The 26399-nt window shown below is 43.3% G+C and overlaps 1 protein-coding gene across 1 annotated transcript; it reads left to right on the top strand.

The window, feature by feature from the left end:
• The first annotated feature begins 5439 nt into the window (after positions 1-5439).
• Positions 5440-17767, top strand: LOC135106092 (UDP-glucuronosyltransferase 2A3-like). The gene is made up of 10 exons (XM_064014930.1): positions 5440-5588; positions 9263-9484; positions 11007-11137; positions 11391-11596; positions 11901-12079; positions 12980-13171; positions 14047-14184; positions 14368-14452; positions 16230-16446; positions 16769-17767. Exons 1-10 carry the CDS (start codon positions 5568-5570, stop codon positions 17061-17063), a joined length of 1686 nt encoding a protein of 561 aa, XP_063871000.1. The 5' UTR covers positions 5440-5567; the 3' UTR covers positions 17064-17767.
• Positions 17768-26399: the final 8632 nt, after the last annotated feature.

Raw genomic sequence — 26399 nt, 5'->3', positions numbered from 1 at the left:
ATGAAGAGTACAGTGGTGTACTACTTGTCTTACGACAATAATGCATTCCAAAATGCACATAAGCAAATCCTTTAACCTTACAATGCATAACATAGTGTATTCTCATCAGTAAATGTACCAGTTTTCACAATAATTATTAATTTTGTTGCTTGACCAAACTAGATAGAGAAAAGATGGGGCTATAGGAGGGATTCAAATTGACGTTTGAGCAATTATTGCGGTTCCATTTCGTTCATCACCTTGAGATTAGTAGTATTCAGTATGTTCTTGCTAAGAATGACTCTCTCTCTCTCTCTCTCTCTCTCTCTCTCTCTCTCTCTCTCTCTCTGCCTCCTATACTCTATGTGCAGAAATTATTGTCTTGCGACGTCCGCCGTATAGTTATATGTTACGTATGGGTACAGAATTGAATTATGTAGATTTTTTTATGGAATGTACTATATTTCATAACAGCGGACAATGTACATAGGAAACATTTTTTTTATGTAATAATTTGTCTCTACTTTTATGATGACAGCTGTCAGAGACAAGCGTCATATAGCTAAATATTAAGCAATTATTAGTTTGTCCTTTTCCAAATACAGTAAAATCCCTCTCATCCGGCATTCGAGTATCCGGCAGCTTCAAGTATCCGGCACATTTTTCCCCAAGCCTTAAAATCAATAAAAAAATCAATGTGTACTCATAAAATCGATTAAAATTCCCGCGCGAGGCATACTTTGTCCCCTCGCCACCGGAGCGCACTGCTTTGCGCCACCCGAGGCCCACTGCACTGTGTTTACTCAGTGACTCAGTCCTGCGTGTGCACTGTTTATCGCCTGACGCCTTCATCATACCTAAAGTTGTAGAAAAGAGGAAGCGTGTTGTGCTTACACTTAAGCAGCTGATCAGATCAGCTGATCTTTGTTATGGTAAGATGCGTGAGTGTAGGGTGGTGATTGTGAACATAATTTCACTTATATTCAAGTATCCGGCATGTCGGCGGTCCCGTTGATGCCGGATAAGAGGGATTTTACTGTACAATTTTTATTTTTTTTTTTTTTCAAGCAACTAATTTGACGCTACTTTTGAACTGAAACTAAAATGTTATATAATTACTACAAAAGCAACTTTATTTTTGTCATCATTACTATTGGTCATGGATCATTGATACAAAAATTAATAATGATGATGATGACGATGATGATGATAATAATAATAATAATAATAATAATAATAATAATAATAATAATAATAATAATAATAATAATAATAATAAAATGATAATAATAATACTAATAATAAAATACTACTACTACTACTACTACTACTACTACTACTACTACTACTACTACTACTACTACTATTACTACTACTACTACTAATAATAATGATAATAACATTAATGCTAATATATATATATATATATATATATATATATATATATATATATATATATATATATATATATATATATATATATATATATATATATATATATATATATATATATATATATATATATATATATATATATATATATATATATATATATATATATATATATATATATATATATATATATATATATATATATATATATATATATATATATATATATATATATATATATATATATATATATATATATATATATATATATATATATATATATATATATATATATATATATATATATATATATATACTCGTATATATATATATATACACGCGCTGTGTGCGTCGCCCTCTATGAATGGTGATTTCTGTCATGGTGGTAGTGTTTAATATTGCATGTGTGATTTGACTTGGTGAGGAGGTATTACACAGTGTTGCATAATTTTAGAATGACCCTTAATTATGAAGGAATAATCTTGAGTAATAGTGAAGAATCCTGACTCATGCTATTTCATCATTTGCACCATGTATTTTAAGCATGTTTTTTTTAGTCTTTATCAATATTTCAAATTTAAAGCCAATTCGGCCTCTTAATGGTAGTCACAATAGGGAGTTTTCAGAACTAGTGGTTGTCACCAGGTGGCAGCACAGATAAACTCTTCTCTCACATACAAGCAATATCAGATATACCTACAGTGCTATTCTATTTACATGAACATGCAATGGGCTTATATAATATATTTTTCTACGTAATCCCTTCTGAGTAGTAACACAAGTAAAATCAAACTCTTTTCATGAACAAATGTATATAAGTTGATTTTCTAGCGAATCGGCATTTAGGTTTATTTGGTCATCTTAAGATTTCCAAATGAATTCACTCTTGATTGGAAACGTCTTAATCTAGACGACAGTAAACATTAAGGCAACATGTCTGTGACAGTCAAAAGTCCAAATTACATAGATCTCCTTCCTAGTTTATGGAAACGGCAATTTTAATTAAAAAAAATTGGTAACTCGAGTGTCCTGGCGATGGTAATGTAATCTCTAACCAAAACAAACACCTGACTCGGCCGCGCTGGTTGAACTTAAGAAACACGTTGTTGGACAAGAAGTTGAATGTTGCTGCGGTGCCCATCTCCACTACGCCCTGGCCTAAGCAATGGATTACGGTAACTGGACACTACAGCAGCAGCAGGATCGCCTGAGAGATGTTTGTTTTGCTTCTCGATTACTTTGCCTTGTCGCTCGCTTCGTGAGAGGGATGCTAAAATCCCCACAAAAAAAAAAAAAAAAAAGAGCCATATATCACGATGTTACTGAGTAGGTTGTCATACTATATAGTACAGTGTGATTTTTTATTTTTTTCATTGTCCAAATCAATAGTTTTTATACTTGTAATTTGCTTTATTTAAGATAATGCTAGCAGTTTACTCGATAATCACACAAAAAATAATTAATTTGACCACATTCTCTCAATATTATCCATACCGGATATTGAAAAGTCGATACATCATTTCAGTAGTATCATGGTGATCAATGTTCTATGCATCTTTACGTACCTGGGATTTACTACAACAATATTTTAGCTCTCTTTCCTACAGTTAGATGAGCAGCAACGACATCTAGCGGTTTAGTTCCGAAAACTCCCCAGTAAGGCATTCTACCGACAGCAACACCGTAGCCTCTATTAACCTCAAGTAACCTCGAAGGTCAAATCTGACATCATCCATAACCACTAAATGAGCAATTTCCTACAACAATTTCCAACAACTTCAAAATAAAGTTGCAATTTCGACCAGGAACGGGATTGTATGTAGCGACGTTAGAATAAAATGGCCTCCTGCGACCTGCGATCTGAGATCGCCATGGCTTTCTTTCTTTTTTTTTTTTTTTTCTTCTCCCTTTCTTTTTTTTTTTCCCGTGAAAATTTGTCTTCCCTGGGGCCCTTTTGGCCATACCCACCGAGTCTGTAAAGAACAAATACATAGACAAATTCTCGTTTGTGTGTGTGTGTGTGTGTGTGTGTGTGTGTGTGTGTGTGTGTGTGTGTGTGAGAGAGAGAGAGAGAGAGAGAGAGAGAGAGAGAGAGAGAGAGAGAGAGAGAGAGAGAGAGAGAGAGGAGAGAGAGAGAGAGAGAGAGAGAGAGAGAGACTACACACGCGCCATAAGCGAAAGATTTTGTCAGTGTGAATGTAGATTCAGCAGGCGTGGCGAAAGGGTTATAAGGACTTATTTCAACATTTGTTATTTCTTTACAAAATTGTTTATCAGTTCGTTTATCCGCATCTTTAAATTATTTATTCATTTATTATCAGTGGAGTGTTATTTAGAACCAGTCCAATTCAGTGAAGTAATGGTCGTGGGGTCAGCCTTTGCAACAGCCCCACTTTTTTTTTTTTTCTAATGTAACTTAGCAGCCGTTGCCTATGGTCTTGTGGATTACTGGCGGATTGTGTTGGTCTTCTTATTGTTGTTGTTGTAACTCCTACTGTTGTTCCTCCTGCTGTTTTTGCTTTCTTTTGATCCAGTTTTCCATCAAAATCTTTTTTCTCTCTCTCCTTTTTGTTTCCTCTTGTGCAAAATTTTTGATATAGTACTTGATTCGTCTTCCTTATTTTTGTGTTGAATGCTCTACATGAGACTTTTTTTTATTGTATTGATTCATATCCGCAGTCTGGGCATTCCTGAAGCTTTCCTTGATGTTTGTTTCTCCAGGTTAATGTTAACATGTTAATTCCCAGGGTTCCTCTCCTAAAGCTTTCTTAAATTTAACAAGTTTCCCTTACTAACTTAAAGTAGACTTTTGTTGTGTTTCCTCTTTCCATCTGGATGTCACATTCTTGACCTTCATTTGTAATAAAATCTTCCTTACTGCTTTTTGTATTTGTAATTTGCTACTACTACTACTACTACTACTACTACTACTACTACTACTACTACTACTACTACTACTACTACTACTACTACTACTACTACTACTACTACTGCTACTACTACTATTGTTACCACTACCACTATCACTACTACTACTACTACTACTACTACTATTGCTGTTCCTGCTACCCCTCTCTCTCTCTCTCTCTCTCTCCTCTCTCTCTCTCTCCTCTCTCTCTCTCTCTCTCTCTCTCTCTCTCTCTCCTCTCTCTCTCTCTCTCTCTCTCTCTCTCTCTCTCTCTCATGCGTTTTAAAGTACCCGATATATTTAGCCGTCCCGTCAATCCACAAATTTCTAGCTACGAGGAGTTACCTGTGGAGTGACGCAGCAGTACGGGTTAAGAAAACATTTGTGTGTGTGTGTGTGTGTGTGTGTGTGTGTGTGTGTGTGTGTGTGTGTGATGCTGGCTATAGTTGGTAAGGGAGAGAAAGTATATCATCAGAACTTTGCACCATATACACGTTTCATCACTGAATCCCCCCCACTCTCTCTCTCTCTCTCTCTCTCTCTCTCTCTCTCTCTCTCTCTCTCTCTCCTCTCTCTCTCTCTCTCTCTCTCTCTCTTGTAACGTCCGGTCGCCACTTTCTCTGCTGGAGTGCACGGAACTAGAAACGACAAGATTATTTACCGCATTTAATCTTCAGCCTGCAATAGTTAATGTACTAATTGGCGTAGCGCAAGGCGAGGTGGTTGAATGAGCGTTGAGGTAAACAGGACTGTGTAGGATTTGTATCACTGTTTTTACAAGCGAGCATCACCTGTTTCATAATTCTTACCCAAGCCACCTGGTTCCCGGTACTCTACGCAGCTGTATGAATGGACCGGGAGGGGCGGAGCGAGAAAATGGGAAGGAGGGAAGGAGAGAGGGGTGTGATAGTCAGTTTCGGCGCGTGTTCCAAACGAGGAGGAATATAAAACAACGCCGTAGAGACATTATTAATATTTATGTGGTTCATGATGCTTTGGAACCCAGCGTGGTGTTTTCCAGATTCCTCAGTGTAACAGGGTAGTACTCTGTGAGATTTATTTGTTCACGTCGCGAACTTTATTTTCACCTGGTCGCTAACATTCCTACGGAGCGCGGGGCTGGAGGGGCAGGAGTATGGTTGGTGGTGGTGGTGGTGGTAGTGGTGGTGTGTGCTGTGTGAGCCTGTGAGGTGGGCAGGTTAGTTGTCAGCCATACGCGTGACGGGGAGGCGGCGGGTTGTGCGGCCGCTTCGTAGTCGGACTGGGCTTGTTTTCCGAAAATAAGAAAATGAAATCTTTGTCTGTAAAGGTAAGAAATTGAAAATGTTAAACGTGTTCATCTGTCTATCTATCTATCTGTTTATCTATCTATCTATCTGTCTATCTGTCTATCTATCTATGTATCTATGTATGTATGTATGTATCTATCTATCTATCTATCTGTCTATCTATCTATCTATCTATCTATCTATATATCTATCTATCTATATATATATGTATATATATATATACTCGTATATATATATATATATATATATATATATATATATATATATATATATATATATATATATATATATATATATATATATATATATATATATATATATATATATATATATATATATGTATATATATATATATATATATATATATATATATATATATATATATATATATATATATATATATATATATATATATATATATATATATATATATATATATATATATATATATATATATATATATATTTATTTATTTATTTATTTATTTATTTATTTATTATACAAACACACACACACACACACACACACACACACACACACACACACACACACACACACACACACACACACACACACAGTACTAGTCAAAAGTATAGGACCCTCTGGCAGGGGGTCCCATACTTGTGGCGAAAAAAGCATGGCCCTCTTGAGAGTGAACCATTTTAGCCTCTGCCAGGACGTCACCAAATCCTTCAGCTTCGCGCCACTGACTTATAGTCTCCCCTCAGCGTGCCTTGGTGCGCGTTGGAGAGCAGTAACCTGCCTGAACCTGAAGAAGGGTCTGGGCACCCCAGAGGGCTGATACTGTCTCAAAGCATCCAGTGGTCTTGACATCAGACTCCATCGCACACTTTAAAACAGCAACAGCCCTCTTATTTGTCTTCCAAGGGGGCCCAGATCGTTTTTTTTTTATGTTCAGGGCATATCACGATTCCCTTTCTTCATGAACCGCCATAACCAACGCTTGACTTGTCCTGGATACTGCCAACTGTTCAGTTATTTCTGTGACTGAATGACCTGCTTCCTTGAGCCTCATGATCTGCATAATAATCTCAGATGAATTCTGTTTCGTTTTAGCCATATTAGCAAACATAATGAATTATCACAAGATGTTACTGCGCAATAATAAGCCAAGATGCAGAAAAGTCACTGCAGGTTACTACTTTCCGACGTGCATCAAGACACGCTGAGGGGGAGACTATGAGTCAGTGGCGCGAAGCTGAAGGATGCGGTGACCTCCTGGTAGGGGCTAATACTTTTGGGTAAGGACCATGCTTTTTTCGCCATAAGTATGGGAACCCCACAGCCAGGGTGTCCAATACTTATGACTAGTACTGTATATATATATATATATATATATATATATATATATATATATATATATATATATATATATATATATATATATATATATATATATATATATGATATATATATATATATATATATATATATATATATATATATATAATGCATGTGCTATGTTGTCTCATCATTGCTTGCATCGTTGTTCAGGTCCAAGTGTCACGCAATGCCTTAGTCAGCATCCTGTAAATTAATATTAGTCACTTCCGTGATTAGATGATCCTCGTCGTGCAGTTCCACTTCAGGAGTGTCGCTCACGTTGGCTCTGTGGCCCCTCACGTCTGACAACGTTTCACTTTCTCTCTCTCTCTCTCTCTCTCTCTCTCTCTCTCTCTCTCTCTCTCTCTCTCTCTCTCTCTCTCTCTCTCTCTCTCTCTCTCTCTTTCGCTGGCGACTTTCACAACCAGTCATAACTCTACCTGTGAAACCTCACGCTTCCTACGCGTGAGATCATGTTCATTGTACTAGAATAACACTAATTACACGCTGTTGGTGTAATGTAAAATTTACAGTGACGGCAGTAATCATTCTTCTTATCACCATGTTATTGTGCACTAACGTGCACAAATATCAGAATTATAAACAGCACCACCAAAGTTTTATTCAAGCGACCAGTATTATCAGGTATTGCCGATGTTCTTCATACACCTTTGTTTTATTACGCGAATTTGTCCTTTTCGTGTAAGCAAAACAGAAAGATGTTATTACGTGTCACAATGATAAATCTAGGTGTTATGTTCCAACATCAGTATTTCGGTGCTTTCCAAACACTTTACTTTTATTTGCTGGAGTAAGTAATTTGACGCAAACGAATTGACAAGGTTGTGTTTTGTATCATGATGTGTCCTCTCGCTGGTGGCAGACGGATGTTGATGTAATTATCAGGAGCGGAGGTGACTGGGTGGGCTTATCGAATAAGCCCGTGGAAGAATCCACCTAACGCCTTTCACATACGAGCAACAGCAGATATGTTGGCCCTTATAAGAATGTTCGTCATAAACCATTCTATCTGATAAATGATAAAGTAAGACCTATTAGATAATAAAGGAAATTCTCTCTCTCTCTCTCTCTCTCTCTCTCTCTCTCTCTCTCTCTCTCTCTCTCTCTCTCTCTCTCTCTCTCTCTCTCTCTCTCTGGTCATATTTACGCAGTACAAACATTAAGTTTATTGCGATTGGACAACGGTGCAGCCTGACAATCACCGTAACTAACTCGTTCGTAACGGTGCCAACAGGTTGAAAGTGTCACTTGGTTTGTTTCACTGAGCCTCACCAAAACACGTGCAGTCCTTTGCTTGATGAGCGATGCGGCTGACTGGAAAGTAACGGGAACTTGTGGGACCTACATGTAGCGGTTCTACATTTGAGAATTTTGGGAGTCGGACTTTTATTGGCGAAAACTCAAGTCGCTGTCGTGTGGAAAAACCGTGCTCCGTGCCCTCAGGTCGGTGGAGTGTGAGAAAAGAGAGAGTGAGAAGGAAGAAGAGGGCGGGAAACCGTTAGCTCGAGCGGTAAGTGGACGGGCTACTTTTAGTGTTAATGAAGACGCTTTGAATGGACTTTTTTCCTGGAACCATAAAGGCCAGTCTGCCAGCCACACTTTTCATTGTATCACACTTCCTCTGGCGACAGTACTGTAGTGTATGTAGGCTACAAACCGTTTTGACTGCTGCTGTTGCTGCTGGTCATTGCCCGCTCCTCCCCTCACGGTGCCCCACTGCCTCACCTCGCCCCGCCCCGTATCTCTCTCTGACCCGCCACGCTCAGCTTTGCTCACAAAAAAAAAGCCTTTCATGATTTTCATCGTTTCTTTCTGATGTGTGTTTCATTAGAATATACATGAAACTGCGAAAATACCTTAGGGCTACACGTGGCAGTTCATTTAAAATATATCATACTCGTGAAATTGCATAATCTCTGATTCAAGTATTAATAATGAATTAACAAGCAATATATTGTACAGCTACCTTTTCTATCGTCTTTTTTCCGTGACGCTTATTCTTATTCATCCAACTGCTAAAACTTCACTTGGCTCACACCAGTGGATTAGTTTTACAGTAAATTCAAAGGAACATTTTGAGAATATATATCTTAGAGTATAAGGCCACACGTACTGTCATGTGATGAATGAGTGGTTGCGAGCACAGCAGCATAAATCCCAGAGCTACAATTTGTCTGGGCGTTGTGATAGACAGGTATGTGTATATGTGTACGGTCTACCTATACTGAGAATAGACCATGAAGTGTGACTCAGCAGTTGAACGTCGTCTGAGGCGGAACTCCACAGGTCATCGTACGTAAAACTATGATGCGTCGTGTTTGTGTTACAGGCGGCGTGGGCTGCTGGCGTGGGAGTGCTGCTCATCCTGGGGCTCCGAGTGGTGTGCAGCAGGGCGGAATCTGAGCCTCACCAGTTTTCCAGTGCCACGAGCAACCCTGATTTGGACGAGGGTGGCGGCAAAAGGATCCTCGTGCTGCACCCTATGTACGCCGCCTCCCACGTCCTCACGCTGCGGAGTCTGGCTCTATCCCTTGTGGCTCGCGGACACCAGGTGAGCCGCTGTCCTCCCAAGGGTGATAGGGAAAAGATACGACACACCTGCATGGTTCAAAAAGAAAACAGATTGTTTATCTACAGTTTGTGTTGGAATGAAGAAAGAGTGTAGTTTATTTATTCCAGATGAGAGAGAGAGAGAGAGAGAGAGAGAGAGAGAGAGAGAGAGAGAGAGAGAGAGAGAGAGAGAGAGAGAGAGAGAGAGAGAGAGAGAGAGAGAGAGAGAGTATACATATAAAAAAAAAGTAGTAGGAGGATAGCCTATCGTTTATGTATTGGAAAGTGTAGGAGAGTGAATGGAGACTTCCAAGAACTTGTAACAGGAAGTACAGAGAAAGAGAGAGTCGCTCAGCTCATTAATGTTCCCTATGTTGTGCAATGTTGAGGGAGGAGAGAAAATGAAGGAAAGCTGCTGAGTACTAGGAGAACTCAAGAGAGAATGACAAGAAGTGGAGGATACTGCGGTTTGCTCATTTAACCCTGACTGATAGAAGTATTTAAATGGGTTGAAGGGATCAAAAAAAGTATTGCAAATCATGCTGTTTTGGCCTGGGAACAAATTGAAACTTGTGCGGATAGCTATAAACTAGACAAATTCTGATTTAAAAATGATATAGGCCAAAATTGTTTCACTAATAACGATTAATGGACTAATGGAAAAAGATTAGTAAGAACACAGTAGATGTAAAGACATGAAACTACCTACCTACTTTTGTATTTCCTTTATCTAGACTTGGACTCTTTCAAAGGGAAGTTTCAAAACATTTTTCATAATTTTGTGTAGTTCTTATGCCTGTCCTCTTTGGGGGCATCCACTTCAGTTGGCCATTTTTATCGACATTTTTGTTGGCTTTGGCCAGAGCCCCTCTTACATTAAAGGAAAAAAAGAGAGGAGGTTGGATTAATTTATGGACTGAGATGGCAGATGGTAAGTGTGAATCCTCACGAGCTGTCTTGTGTAGGTCAGCTGGCTTTTTTCTGCTGTTTCCTTTTTCCTTGTTTCTCTCTCTCTCTCTCTCTCTCTCTCTCTCTCTCTCTCTCTCTCTCTCTCTCTCTCTCTCTCTCTCTCTCTCTCTCTCTCTCTCTCTCTCTCTCTCTCTCTCTCTCCTGTTAAAGCTTCAGATAATTCACCTGATATTACAAACAGCCTCGTGAGAGTCAACAGACCTGATGTTATTTGTTCTTTTCGCGTGTTCCTTTGAATGAAAATAACAATAGCAGCTTTAGTGTCACATAGGCCATTACTGTTAGACATTGTTCTCTCGTAAGGGTTATTTCCAAAGGTCACATAGATAATTACTCAGGTTGAAATGGGTGTGCTTTCCTAATGATTAAACACGATTGTTGCTAAGCTATCACTAAAATCATGAAACTACTGAAAAATCTTCAATAACTTCCACTTGGGCTTATTAATTAAAAGTAGTCGAGATAAGACGGTGAAACTCTTAGGAACACGAGCGATGATCTGTTGGCGTCGTGGTTCAAACTCGAGTAATTCAGTTGCCTCTCCCTCCTCTCAGGTGACGGTGGTAAGGTGGAAGGACACCCACCAGTACCCTGCGTCCCGCCACCCAGGCATCACTGAGTTTGTCCTCGCCATCAATAATACGGACGGCGCGGTGCCTCACGTAACGGTAGAGGAACGGGGCAGGTACTGTACACTCTCTTTCACACACACACACACACACACACACACACACACACACACAGGAACAATGCACAATAAGAGAAGTAGTCCTTATTTCACTGCTCTAATTAATGTAATAACTGTACATGATTATATTTTTTCACATTCGTTTTTGCACCATGGGCGTAATATTTCTCTCTCTCTCTCTCTCTCTCTCTCTCTCTCTCTCTCTCTCTCTCTCTCTCTCTCTCTCTCTCTCTCTCTCTCTCTCTCGCAGCTTCGTCATGCCGCAGGAGTTGATGTGGAGCAGCGGCACGTCCTGGACTGCCCTCCCCGTCGACGCCTTCTTCACCGTCTCCACCTACTGCCGCACTTTGCTGGAGGACGTGCCGCTGCGCCGTCACCTCCAGCAGCAGAAGTTCCACGTTGCCCTCGTTGATCTGATATATAACGAGTGTAGTCTGGCTTTGGCACATGATTTGGGTACGTATGTGATAATGGTGATGAAAGAGAGAGAGAGAGAGAGAGAGAGAGAGAGAGAGAGAGAGAGAGAGAGAGAGAGAGAGAGAGAGAGAGAGTCGTTTGCTTTAGATATATCGGCTATCAAGATTTCGAAACATTGTGTCGTAAACAACACACAGAATACAAATATCACACACCCCCTATGCCATCACTCTACTGTCGTCACTTCTCCCCTAGGTCCTGTATTACTCTTTCCTCAAGTTCTCTGTTATTACTCTTTGCGTCAGGTGTGTGTGCTTCTTTCTCAGGTGTTACTCCCTTACAGGTATTCCTGCGGTCGGGTACTGGGCGTTCACTTTCGCTGGCGGGGAACCCCAGTACACAACCGCCTTCAGCCCGCCATCCTCCGTTCCCTTTATCCTTTCACACTATCGGGATTCTATGACCTTCAAGCAGAGAGCGGTCAACCACCTCCACGCCCTTGGGAGCCACCTCGTCATGCAAGTAAGGATAAGGAAACTTTCACTAGTCTTTCTCGCGGCAGGTTCACGTCAAGGTCAGCAGTAATGAGGTGGTGGCGGTTAATGTAATGGCTAGGGTTACGAGTGGTGAGGAAAACCCAAAGCCTGCGGGTAGTAAGGCTGCTGTGTAAATTCCATGCTCAAAAATTTCCTTGTGAAAATTTGATCCCAAGAAATGCTCCCCATGATAGATTATCTCGTCCTAATCTAGATCACGTAATATAGCCTAATCTGCCATAGAAGGAATCTTGTGGGTAGAATGTTCACGAGGGAAATTTGCTAAGGGAAACTTATAGCAAACTCTGGATAGTTTCCTAGACCTGTGTTACTCTCCTCATTGGAAAGGGAAAGACTCCAAATAAATGAGCACTCTTGGCTTACGTGTCCTGCACCTCATCTTCGCTATCTCAAGGTGAGGAAAATGTTCTTGGTAACCTTGAATTATCCTCTATGACCTCCACACTCGTCTTTAACCAGACAGAGGTTAGGTAAAACCACCTCAGAAATTACTGTCTGTCTCTGTCGTGGAAGTCAAGCAGGATACCTCAAGGTGAGTAGAATGTTGCACTCACCTTTGGGTAGTGGTTGAGGTGACAGACCTCTTAACTACGAAGAATTATACGATCTATTTTTCCATTGCGGACGGTCACTGTGGTCCAAGAAACTGTTTGAAGTATTTGAAGTTTGCAATAATGTGAGTTTTCTTCGGGTCATTGATCATTACGTCAAGCTGATTCCCTTGTCATCAGCTATGAAAGATTCTGACCGTTTTTATCAGCATCGTAGCTACATAGCGTCATACACCTTATTGATCTACTTATTTTGCTTATTTGTTTATTTATTTATAACTTTTGTATGACATTTCCGGTCCTCTCCTGTGCAGGTGCAACTGGCTATCACAGGCTATCAGATTTCCCGCCACCTGCCCTCCTGCCCGCCGCCCGCCACCCTGCTGGCAGAGATGTCTGGAATGCTCATCAACTCCCACTCAGTCATCGACTACCCTCGCCTGCTGCCACCTTCCTTCATTAATGTGGGTGGACTGCACATCCATCGTCCCAACCCGTTGCCCAAGGTCAGTGCAACCCAGGCGGCAGACCTGCCGTCCCCTTCCCTCTGTGATCCGGTTCATCCTCGCTTAAGCGTCTAATTGCTAATGACAGTGTGGCACCTGTTGCTTCATTGGCGTTATCCTAGACGATTTTACGGGGCAAAAATAAAACATGGCTCTAAAAAGTTTTAACTGCTGAATCACTTCTTTCACTGTCAGTTGTATCTTCAAGTTATACTCCAGGCTTCTACTGGGCCATTGTGCTGAGTTCGAGAAAATGTCATTGCCACCACACCTAATTGATGAAATGGAAATAGATTAGGAGCTGCAAGAACAAATGAATTCGCTAATAAACATAAAGTACATTAAATTCTGCCACATGTCGGTGAAAAAAAACACAACCAGAAGCGCGGAAATACATGTGTGAAATTACAACGCCTTAAGTTATTGTGGTTGAGGCATTAACAATTTCTTTTAATGACTTGTGACACTTTCTTGTGAGACTTTCACGTTGCAACTGCGGTACAGACACGTCTCTGTTGCTTTCTCTGGTAAATATAGACCACTATTCTTAATGCTGTGGTTTTCCTCCAGGTCGTGCTGTGTTCCAGATGATATTATTACACCCCCCCTTCACAAACAATCATGACAGCCGTAACTAAACATGTGAAGAATGATTGTTGCTCTCAACTACGTAATGTCAGCCAATTTTAAAAAGTAGGGGACGCGGGAAGCATATATATCACACACTTCTCATTCCTAAGACGTCAGCAGTTTCGTACGCCAGGAATATAAGGAGAATTGCAGTTTATTCTCGTGGCACTCATCGTACCCTGCCTTCAACTATGACTCTTTCTAGGGGACATGCAGTACACACAGTCCGTTCTCTTCCCCTTCAGGAGCTGGAGGAGTGGCTGGCGGGGTCTGGGGAGGCGGGGACCATCCTCTTCTCCATGGGGTTCATTTTCAACCCTCGCACTGTGCCCCGCGAGGTGATCCAGAACCTGATGGACGCCTTCGCCAGACTGCCGCAGCGGGTGAGGAGAGAGAGAGAGAGAGAGAGAGAGAGAGAGAGAGAGAGAGAGAGAGAGAGAGAGAGAGAGAGAGAGAGAGAGAGAGAGAGAGAGAGAGAGAGAGAGAGAGAGAGAGAGAGAGAGAGTGTGTACAAAAGAAACTCTCTCATCTAATTGCCTTTATTACTTCCGTGTCTCCTTCTCCAGGTGTTGATGAAGCTGGAGGAGCCACATCCGCCCTCGCCCCCCAACGTCAAGGTGGTGGACTGGGTGCCGCAGCAGGATGTCCTTGGTGAGTCCTGGCATCGAGCAGCACGGTCTCTCTCTCTCTCTCTCTCTCTCTCTCTCTCTCTCTCTCTCTCTCTCTCTCTCTCTCTCTCTCTCTCTCTCTCTCTCTCTCTCTCTCTCTCTGAGTCATTTGTCTTTCTCTTTGTCTTTCTCAAGCTTTAAATGATTGTCTCTTAAAGTTTTTCCCTCTCTCTTGTATTAGGGTGAGTGTTCGTCTCTTTGTCTTTCCTTAACCCTTTCACTACGATATGTAACTGTTCACACCACTAAAAGCAATGCATGGAATCTTTATAAGCATCTATAGGAAAGAAGGGGGTTAAGAAACAGCTTTTGTACTTTCTAGCCAGTGCAATTTTTGTGGGTGGCTGTAGAACAAGAAAAGATGTCTCAGAGCTGTTGGTAATTAAGGGAAGTTGTGCCAAATTGCATTGAAAGGGTTAACTTATACATGATTCGTATTTCTGTATTTCTGGTTTGTGCACGTGATGTTGTTATATGTCCTCTCAGCATGACTTTTTTTCCCGAACTGTTTTATATTTTCTTTCGTTGTTTACATTTTTTTTTCATTTTCTTCTTTTATTATTCACACGTTTATTTTTTTTTATTTTTCTTCCTTTAATTAGTCTAGTCCTTTAGTTTTCTTTTCTGTTGTGTTTCTGGTGATTCGTTTTGTTTCTCTCTCTCTCTCTCTCTCTCTCTCTCTCTCTCTCTCTCTCTCTCTCTCTCTCTCTCTCTCTCTCTCTCTCTCTCTCTCTCTCTCTCTCTCTCTCTCTCTCTCTCTCTCTCTCTCTCTGGTAAGTTGCCAATGTACTCGTATGTACTCTGCTTGTTTACTTGACTGCGATTCTGTTCTTTCTATTGTGCTCGCGTGTCTGTGTATGTGTATGTATGTGTATGTATGAGTATGTATGCATATTTGGAGTTGATGAAAGGCTGGAAGGACTTGCTTATGTTTGTCTTCCTTTATCTCAGTTTGTCTTCCTTTTACTCTCACCGTCACACTTTCAATGTCCTTTTTCATCATGCGTAACCAGTTCCTCTACCATTTGACTCACATGCGTTCCATTAGAATAGTAATCATTACCTTGCTGCTCCGTTTCGTCTAAGTGGTGTAGCAGCCCAAGATTAGTATTCCCTCACTTTCAGTGCTGCGATGTCTGGTATACAGGCTACTGTTGTCCTACTCTCCAAGTGTATCATATGCAGCAAAGCCAAAGAAAATGTTGCTTAACACTTGCACACTTATTTGCTTCACTTGAATTTCTTTTGAGACCTTCATTACTTTGGTGGTTGAGAGTAAAGAAGTGCGCAGATGCAATAGTTGTTCATTGCTGCAGGTAATGACTCTTGATAACTGTGTTCCGCCGCATGTTCCCAAGGAATACTCTCACTTCCACCTCACCAGCCAACCTTTTGTCTTGTCTGGCCGCCAAGATGATTGAGGCTTATACATTTGCTTTGATGTTCTTCGCCCTTCAAAATATCAACTGTAAAGGCTAAAGAGGAGAGGATATAAATATGAAAATGCTTAGATAGGTATATAGTGAAGCAATTTCTTGTGTTATGTTTAACTTAGACTATGTTTTTGTGGCTAACTTGTACAATTCGTATACCATCTAGCGCGCACACACACACACACACACACACACACACACACACACACACACACACACACACACACACACACACACACACACACACACACACACACACACCGACCACTACCACCGCCGCCGCCGCCAACTTGCAACTGCGAATCTATTGTTTTCCCTCCTCCGCAGGCCATCCCAGAACAGTGCTGTTCTTCACGCACTGCGGCATGCACGGGGTGCTGGAGGCGGTGTACCACGGCGTGCCCATGGTAGGGATGCCCGTGTTTGCCGACCAGCAGGACGTGTTGGTGCGTCTGGAGCAGCGAGGGGTGGCTGCGGGCGTCTCCAAACAGGCCGACCAGGATCAAATATACCAGGCCATCAGACACGTCCTCAATAACACCAGGTAAGGAATGTGGTGCTGCTGAGTAGTGTAGCGCGAATGTTTTGCACGGTAATATATTGTAGTAACGCCTCACTAATGTACGTGGTGGTCCTTGCACAACAATATAATGAGTAGTTGTTGGTTTAGCGAATAATTCCACGATTTATCTTAGTAGTCAACGTAAAGTAGTAGTAGTATTAGTAGTAATAGTAGCGTCATTAGGGCAGTTGTGTATACATATGAATAATGATTACACAAGTATGTATAGTTCCTTGACTCGAGGGCGGGAGTGATCAGTTTGAAGGCAGCTGACGGAGGTAGTAACGTGTGTCTGTTCGTACAGTTATCGCGTCAACGCTCGGCGACTGTCCCGTATTATGAAGCACCACCCGCTGGACCCTCTCCGTCACGCCCTGTGGCTGGTGGAGCATGTGGCGGCCACCGGGGGCGCACAACACCTCAAATTCTCCGCCAGACACCTCAACTTCTGGCAGTTCTTCGGGCTGGACGTGGTGGCCCTCGCGGTGGTGGCGGCGCTGGCGCTCTGGTATCTGGTGCTACCTGCCCTTGGACACCTGGCCGTCCTGCTCCTCTCCGTGGTCCGGCTTAGGAGTATAACTAAAATGAAAGTAACATGATGATACCTGTAGAGCGATGGGTTACTTAAGGCCGGACATGTGTGAGAGGCGGTGCGTCTGAGCCCTCCCCCCCCTTACCTCCGTGTGGTGCCGTGATGTGTTCAGTCAGTTGACCGCTGGACGGTAGTGAGTCTGAGTGAGCAGCGAAGGCCCCGCAGCGGGTCTGTTGGGGACACGTGCACGCTGCTGTAGTGCTTCATTAGCTGATGATCGGAGCTGAGTGTTTAGGACTATTTTTTCACTAATCACTGCAAATCCTAGATGTACGAGTATCATTACGTAGTATGTTTAGGTAACTTACTGACAATGAATATACGAGTAATAATGTAATGTAATGTAATATGAACACGTGGATGTATTATCGGTGACGTGAACAGTCTTGCTCGACACGGTTAAAACACTAAATCTCATTAATTACTTGGCAAAGAGAAGTTCATAAAAAAAAAATGTAATGAGTAATCCTGAGGGAAAAGGAAGCATGCGAGTACAACAAACACACACCACGGCGTGCTGTGTCAAGACGAGGCAGGGTTTGCAGTCGTGGCTGTGGTTTCTGCCGTGCCAACTTTGATTTCTATACGTATGATTATCTCAAGAGAGCCACGTGTGTGTGTGTGTGTGTGTGTGTGTGTGTGTGTGTGTGTGTGTGTGTGACTGGCTAACTGACTTGTAATAAATGAACCTAAAATATAGTATGACAATTTTTTGCTTGTTTAATATTTTCATCCCTCATTATCATCTTGGACTCATTTCTCGGTTACATTTTTACATCTTTTGCCTGTCACCTGGCATGGCACCTCTACACTACTTCTTCCTATAATCAAAATGAAGTTGGTGACTGGCGAAGTAACAAATGCCTATAATACGCAACCCATTCCTTGAAGAATCTTGTGTCGGAAACTGTACTACTTATTTAGAAACTCCTGGTGGTGATTTTTTTTCTCCCTTGCAGCTTGTCAGTGGTAGGTAAAAGGATCACTTGATAATTTGACCGCAAGACGCAAGAGAATGGGGAGTAATTACAGTAACTATACGTATGCACAAAGTAATGGAAATAGGAAACGGTACAATTTCAAAATAATACACAAATAACTGAAGCAGATTGTTGGTAGTACTTTCTCATATTGTTGTTAACTCTTTCACTGATATTTGGCAAATCTTTTTTCTTAATCATTAACCGCTATGTGCCATCTTTTTTTTTTTTTTCCTTTTTCTTTCCTAACCTCCAAACATTATATTTGCCAGAAATTGCAAATCTATTATCTTTTATCCTCTTCTTTCTTGTAGTTGCTTATAAAGATCCCATACAATGCTTTTAGTGCTGTGAGTTGTTGCATGCCGCAGTGAAAGGATGGATGCCTTTAATTCACGATGTCCTGCTTGCACGGGGCCACTCAGCGTGTCAATCCTTGCATCATCGGTTCTTGTTGGGATGAACGTTTGCATGCGGGCGTGTAGGGGGTCACTTGGGGTTCAGCTGCACTACCATCACCAGGTAGGTCAGCACCACGCCCCCCAGCTGCAGCACCAAGGACTGGCTCAACCTGCCGCCCCGGGGGGAACAGTACACAACTCTTTAACACCACCGCCGCCGCCACCAATAGTAGGCAAGATAGTGGTGGTGGTGGTTAGTAGTAGTAGTAGTAGTAGTAGTAGTAGCAGTAGTAGTAGTTGAGTAGTAGTAGTAGTAGTAGTAGTAGTAGTAGTAGTAGTAGTAGTTGAGTAGTAGTAGTAGTAGTAGTAGTAGTAGTAGTAGTAGTAGTGGTGGTGGTGGTGGTGGTGGTGGTGGTGGTTATAGTAGTAGTAATGGTGGTGGTCATGATAGCAGTAGTTGTAGTAGAAGTAGTAGTAGTAGTAGTAGTGTTAGTAGTAGTAATAGTAGTAGTAGTAGTAGTAGTAGTAGCAGTAGTAGTGGTGGTAGTGGTGTTAATAGTATTAGTAATGGTGGTGGTGATGATAGTAGTAGCAGTAGTAGTAGTAGTAGTAGTAGTAGTAGTCCAACAATTCATTGTAAAATTCTAATGCCACAAAGTCAACTGAATCTAACTACAAATATTTGAAACGTTTAGCGGTGATTTTGTTCTTTTAATTAGCTCTTTTTACTCAGCCACGCGAGGCGCATTCCCTGCTGCTAGTATACTACTGAGAGCAACGTGCAGTGGAGCGTGAGGAGGAAGGAATCACTCACCTTCCCATGCCGAGGACGTGCAGGTCTGCTGGACGAGCCTCGATGTGAGCGACGAGGCGGTGCAGGGCGGTGAACGTCTCGTCTGGCTGCCTCTCCCTTCCAGCACGGGAATCCGCCTGCTGCTTTCCGTCCCCCCCAGCCTGAGCAGAAGCGTCACACTGGCCATGCTCGTCTCCCGCGGTAAGAGTGTCGTGATCGTCTTTCTTGAATGCATTATTATCCTTTCCGCAAGGATCCCTCTTGTTCATGGCGCTGCTCACCTCGCCGCCTCCCTGACCCTGCTGTTCGTGCCAGTCGCCAAGGTCTTTCACGCCAGTCTTGTCATCCGGCCACGCAGCCCCTCCGATGGCGTCCAGCAGCCCCGACAGGACGCCTTCGTACTGTACAGAGATGGCCGGTTATGGAGGAGTGACCACAAACACATCAGCAACCCAGACCTGCGGTTCCCAGAGTAAGACTGTCGGCCACATCCTCCCTGCATACGTGCCTGTTACATTGTAGCACTTGATAGACAATTGTTAGTTTATCTATAGTTTTCACTACACACACACACACACACACACACACACACACAAGTACTACTCACGGCCTGCATCATTTGCTCCCCGACCATGCCTATAGCGAAGGCTCTAATAACTACGTCCGTCTCCGAGATTGACAGCAGCACAAGCAAGGCCACGTCGCCCGTGCCGCGCACATCCAGTAGTCCGTACAGGAGCGAGAGTGTCTCCAGGGCGAAGAGCGTCAGGCGCATGGTCAGCACCACACTGAACACCTGTGGAAGAGGTAGAGGCTGTCAGATGTGTATCAGATGTGTAAAGATACTGCTGTTAATTTAAGTCAGTTGCTTATTATTTCATTGTAAACCTGTGCATAATCCTAAGTGGCAAATTACTTATCCTACAGACTGTTCGTGAGTAGGCAGTAGATAGTGGCGACACACCTGGTTGTGGAGTGCCAGCAGGCGGGTCAAGGTTAGCCAGGTCGCCGCCACAGCCTCCACGTCCCCCAGCACCCACTGCCGCTTCTCCTGCACGTATTTCTCCAGCTTGCCCCAGGAGTAGGCCAGAGTGCTGACGAACACCCACACGTAAATGTCCAGCAGGTAGGGAACGATGGAGTTGAGCAGAACCGGAAGGAGAATGTGCTGCAGGTGGTCTGAGAAGTCTGGGATGAGTCCCAACGTGATGTATGAGTTGAGTCCGGCGAAGAGAAAGGCAAGCGTGAGGCTGTGTCTCTCCCTGAGCTTGGGCCGCACCGTCACTCCCACCTCCTGTAGCGACTCCATGTACCGCATGGTGCAACGCGTCTTGCTCAGCAGCACAACGCATATCAAGACAATGAAGATGCATCCGATAATGATGGGCATCATCATCACCATAGCGTTGTAGGTGAAAAGATCGCTGTAGATCTTGTAGCCCATGAGACCCAGCGCCAGCGTGCAGGCCACAAGGTACAGCAGCACAGCAGGCATTACCGTCAGCTTACACACGGCATAGGAACCGTCTTGTTGTCTGCGAACAAGGTGAAGACCCAGGGCCATGGCACACCGGAGAGCCAGACGGTAAGCCACATCTGGGGGCACCTCGCCTTCCTTCGCCTGTAAGACACTTGCGGCCATTGCCAGCAACTCATAGTATCGTCTTGACCTTGGACGGTGTCCCTTGCACTTACGAATAGTTCCTTCCTTCCTCTCACTTTTGGGTTCAAGCTCCTCTTCCCTTTGGTGTTGGTGCTGTGGCGGTACCACCATCCTCTCCAGCCTGATGGGCAACGCAGGCTGTGGAAGGATTGAGGCGCCACCTGACGGAGGCACTAGTACAGTCTCGCTAATGGAGCGCTGATAACGCGGTGTGTATGTACACCAATGGGTCAATAACATCTTATAATTACCATTCTCGAGCTTTTCCTTCCTGACGCAACCCGCACCGCTCACCACGACACACGGTGACCTTGAGCGACTTGTTGATTTTGTGGTGACGCAGCACTAACCAGGACACTTGTCAACGATAGTGAATGTGAGGCGGTGAAAGACCTTTTAAGCGTTACTTACACACCTATTCGCGCGTATACACATACATGATTAGGCGAGTGTACGTACAGTGTATGTCATTCCGTGGTAAAAATTTATTTCATCTCTGTATTTACGTACATTCTAGGAATGTATACAGTTGAGTTAGCAAACACAAATAGGGATATCAATATCCTAATTGTCACAGTGTCATTCATAGAAATAATATATTTCATCACATCAGTATTAATTCCAGTTTTCATGAACATTTACAGTTGCAACATATAAAGGTATGAAATGAAGCTCAGGTAGAATTATAAGAATATACTAATAGCACATGCCTGAATTATCTTATGACGCCGTTAGTCAGTTACTCATATCTGTTCCTTGCTCAGTGAAGACACATCGACGGCCTGGAAGACTCAACCTTCCAGGGTGTGGGGCAGGAGTGATGACGGGTTCAGGTGAACCTGTTCAAGCCCATCTTCCCTATAAGAACAAGTGGCTTTGTGCCCTGTTCTGTTATTTCGAAGAACTTAGGGGCCATGTCTGGCATGGGCTGCATCTGCACCACCATCACCAGGTAGGTCAGCACCAGGCTGGAGTTCTGCACGAAGATCCCCGCGCCCAGGCTGCCGGCACCACGCAAAGGTTTTACGCCTGGTCTGTATTGTTTCATAACTCTCTCTCTCTCTCTCTCTCTCTCTCTCTCTCTCTCTCTCTCTCTCTCTCTCTCTCTCTCTCTCTCTCTCTCTCTCTCTCTCTCTCTCTCTCTCTCTCTCTCCATACACACACACACACACACACACACACACACACACACACACACACGCACAATTAAGGCTACAATCTACAATAACTGTAATTGTTTCCTTTGTTGACTAGCAATACTTTCTAACTAGTAATGTTGGCGTTTTTCTTCAGTTTCTAAGTACCATTAATGACTGATAACATAAGGAAATAAGGGAAGCCTCTAAGAAGCCACTAGGCTTATACGTGGCGGTCCCTCAGTCAGGCAGGGATGAAGTGCATAATACTAATGGAACAGAAAGATAGAGAAAGACTTGACTCTGTTACCCAAACACCATCTTGTTCTCAACACACTGTGTCCTTAAGAGCACATCATTGCCCTCCACCTAACCTCTTCCTATCCTGGTAATAGTTTCCCTGTTAAAATAAGACACTTACTCATCTCGTCCCCAGACCTGCAGGGCCAGCGGACGGGCCTCCATGTGGCCCAGGAGGCGACTCAAGCTGCCCAGCTCAGTGAGTCCATCAGGAGAGCGGTTGCTGCGAACCACCGCCGCCCTCACCTCGTCCAGAACTTCCTCATACTGGAACATTCCTTGTACTGCTGACATACCGAGGTAACTGACACATGCTTCCTATTGCAGTGTGTGTGTGTGTGTGTGAGTGTGTCTGTGTGTGTGTGTGTGTGTGTGTGTGTGTGTGTGTGTGTGTGTGTGTGTGTGTGTGTGTGTGTGTGTGTGTGTGCTTTTCTGCATGCGTGTGGACTCACGTATACTCACGACCTGATTAATGATCTCTCCGTTGAAGGCGAGGCTGAGGGAACGAACAAAAGCCCACAGGAGCGGCACCAGAACGGACAAAACAATAAGTTCCTTGGAATTTTGTGCGCTGAGTTCGTTCATCATGACATCCATCATGAAGAAGGCATAAGTGAAGGTCATCACTTGCACCATGGACTGTAGCATACGGCTGTGCAGAGCTCTCTGGAACATCTGGATATCAGGTAGAAATTTCAGCATGGAGTCCAGAAACATGTGAGAGAATAATTGAGTGTGTCTGGACATGTGTGATCTTATGGCCACAGTGAAGGGAAGGAAAAGTTTTACCTGGTTGTGGAACCTGAAGAGTCTGCAGAGTAACAACCACTGGCGAGTCACACCGCTGAGTTCCGCCTTGGTCCACTGGCTGACTTGTTGTATGTGTTCTCTTAGTTTGACAATCTGCATCTTCAGCATGAGATTGAAGGAAAACATGCAGATGTCCAGAAGACTCGGCAAAAAGGAGATGTGGAGGACAGGAATCAGTAGAATAGATGTGAACTCTCTCGATAAATTTGTGACAAGGAAAGTACAAGCCGTGTAAATTATAGACGAAAGGAAGGTTCCTGCTAATATAAATGACATTTTGTCGAAACACTTCATCCTCACGCCTTGAGACTCAATTTCTGACAGATAATTTACGTAATGTTTGCCCAAATGAATATGAGAGCAGTATGCTTCAATGCAAAATCCACATCCAAATCCAACTGGCATCAACATAATTTTTTGGTAGTATTCCAGAGGAGTGAACCAGAAGACATAATCCACGACCAGAAAACCTGCCACTCCGATCGAGAGGTGCAGCAGTATTGGCAGCAACCCCCAGTACGAATGTTCCAGCGCCCCGTTACTGTTCCGCTTGACGTTGTGAAAGCCAAAATACATTCCTATCGTTAACATAAACCAGTTCGCTTCCAAGAATGGCACTTCGTCTTCCTGTTCCAGGTTCAGCGAGGCTTGCCGATCCTTTGGCGATTCCTGAAAGGTTCCTTGGTTCTTGCTGGATCCCATGGCCTTCCTTTTACCAAGGCCTGACTCCTGAGTAACATTGAGTACTGAACACGTACGGGGAAACAAATTTCTTGGAATCATTGCGTGTTATTTAAAGAAGTGCGATACGGATACTCACTCGCCAACTAGTCAAGACAATTTCAAGCACTAAACACTCACGAGTCAGGCAGAGACCACACCAATACTCGTACATTCGACTCCGCTGCTCGCCACTCACCCTCAAGAGGAATCGTTTTTATCAGGAGAACCTTTAAAATCTGTTGAATCATTATGATAGCATGAAGATTAGTAATGGATCCATTGATCGAAGCATACATGTTACGTAATGGCATTAGTAACCTCCTCAGTCGAGACTAACATCACGAAAACTTACAACCACAGAGAATGTTAAAATCACTAAATCAAATCGCTTAACATGGCACTAGAATTGAAATACTTGAACTTGTCACCATAATCTTGCGACATTCTTTGACCTTGGTCTCACCCTAACACACGACACACCTCAGCTTCATGACTCACTACAGACCTCGTTCCATGTGTATACTGAAAAGGAGAGGAATGTTTGTGGAGCTCTCAGGGACGAGGCGCTTGTTTATGTGCCTGTGATACGGCTGCTGGTGGCGCCCCCAGCACGATGGGTCTTAGTAACCAGCCTGATGACAGTACCTGTCGTGGCGCAGACAGGCAAACTCCATTACCGAGAAGTCATGGCTTCCTCCTGTGCAAAAACAGCATTTGAATCACCGCGCTTGCAGATAAATGCTGAGAAAAATGAGAAAGAAGGTAAGCTTAACAAGATCAAGTGCATAATTGGACTCAGTGTGCAAAAATGTAATTCCAAACAGTACAGTAAACAGAAGCAAACCTTAGAGAATATGCTGAAATATTATTTGACATTATCCAACATCATGGGCCTCCATCTCGTGCGCCGCGGCCACGACGGCGTCTTCGTCATCTGCCGGTGGGCGGTGGCGTCCTTCGTGGTGTTGGGACTGGTGTGCCTCCTGTCCATCCCACCGGCCGTCGTATCCATGTTCCAGAACCCACACTTCTGGTACAAGGTGATGATGCTCCCCTACATTTATGGATTCTTCTACTGCGTGTACTCCTACATCCACGTTGCTCGCTACAGGCACGACATGGTCAAGTTCCTGGAGGCTGCGGGCAGCTTGAAGGTGCCTGTGTTCGGTTGCATCTTCCTGCGCGTGATGTGGACTTTCGTCTTTCCTCTGATGATCGCTTCGTGCTCATTGATTTTGTTCATAGGCTGGCAGAAATTCCTATTCACCCCTTCCATCGTGACGGTGAGTCTCGTGCCCGCTGCGCTGGACGGCTACATGGGCAGTATGGTCAAGATGCTTCGTCAGGCCATTGTCATGCTAGCCGAGGAGGTGGAGAGTCGCGAAGTGTGGACGCTGGAGGGCGCTCAGCGAGTGATGAGCGATTGGCATCACATGGCGGAGCTCTTTAAAATGTTCAACAAAGTGAGTTAGCCCTGTGTTGGGCGACGCGCAGTCAGTGGAAGGGCTCAGTTTTGATAATAATCTAAATAGTTAATTCAATAATTATATATTTACTTTCAAGAGTATCAGCACCACAAGCACGACGAGCACACAGTAACGCTAAGTTATTCCATAAGGCGAATTGCAACATTCGCGGTCTTAGATCTAATTTTCAATCTGTAGAACACAATCTCTCCTCTTTAAACTTCATCTTCTTTTCGTCACTGAAACACAGGTGTCTGAGGCAACTGACAGTAGACCCTTTTCTGTTCCCTCCTACTTTCTCTATCCTCATTTTCGATCCAAAGCTGGATGTTGCGTTTATGTGCGCAATGACCTAACCTGCTCTCGTGCCCATGCTCTTGAATCTTCCGAGTTTTCCACCATCTGGCTATGACTACAGAGTCACTCTCAAACCAAATGTATCTGTGTTGTATACCTCTCACCTAACTCCTCTGACTATAAGAAATTCTTTGACTACTTAACTTCCAAAGTGGAGCACATTCTGACTCTCTTCCCTTTTGCAGAGATCTCCATTCTTGGAGACTTCAATGTTCACCACCAGCTTTGGGTTTCCTCTCCCTTCACTGACCATCCTGGTGAACTAGCCTTCAACTTTGCTATCCTTCACGACCTAGAGCAATTGGTGCAACACCCTACTCGTATTCTGACCGTCTTGGAGATACACCCAACATTTTTTATCTTTTTCTGACCTCTAATCCTTCTGCTTATGCTGTCACCCTCTCTTCTCCGTCGGGCTCATCTGATCACAATCTCATATCTGTATCTTGTCCTATCGCTCCAATCCCTCCTCAGGATCCCCCTAAGCGGAGGTGCCTCTGGCGTTTTGCCTCTGCTAGTTGGGGGGACTAGAGGAGGTATTTTGCTGATTTTCCTTGGAATGACTACTGCTTCCGTGTCAGAGACCCGTCTTTGTGTGCCGAGCGCATAACGGAGGTGATAGTGTCTGGCATGCAGGCGTACATTCCTCACTCTTTTTCTCGACCTAAATCTTCCAAACCTTGGTTTAACACAGCTATACATGATAGAGAGGTG

The sequence above is a fragment of the Scylla paramamosain genome, chromosome 12 (assembly GCF_035594125.1).
Source record: "Scylla paramamosain isolate STU-SP2022 chromosome 12, ASM3559412v1, whole genome shotgun sequence".
Lineage (NCBI taxonomy): Eukaryota > Metazoa > Arthropoda > Malacostraca > Decapoda > Portunidae > Scylla > Scylla paramamosain.
Note: the sequence above shows the minus strand (reverse complement) of the source record. Positions and strands in the feature narration are given on the sequence as shown.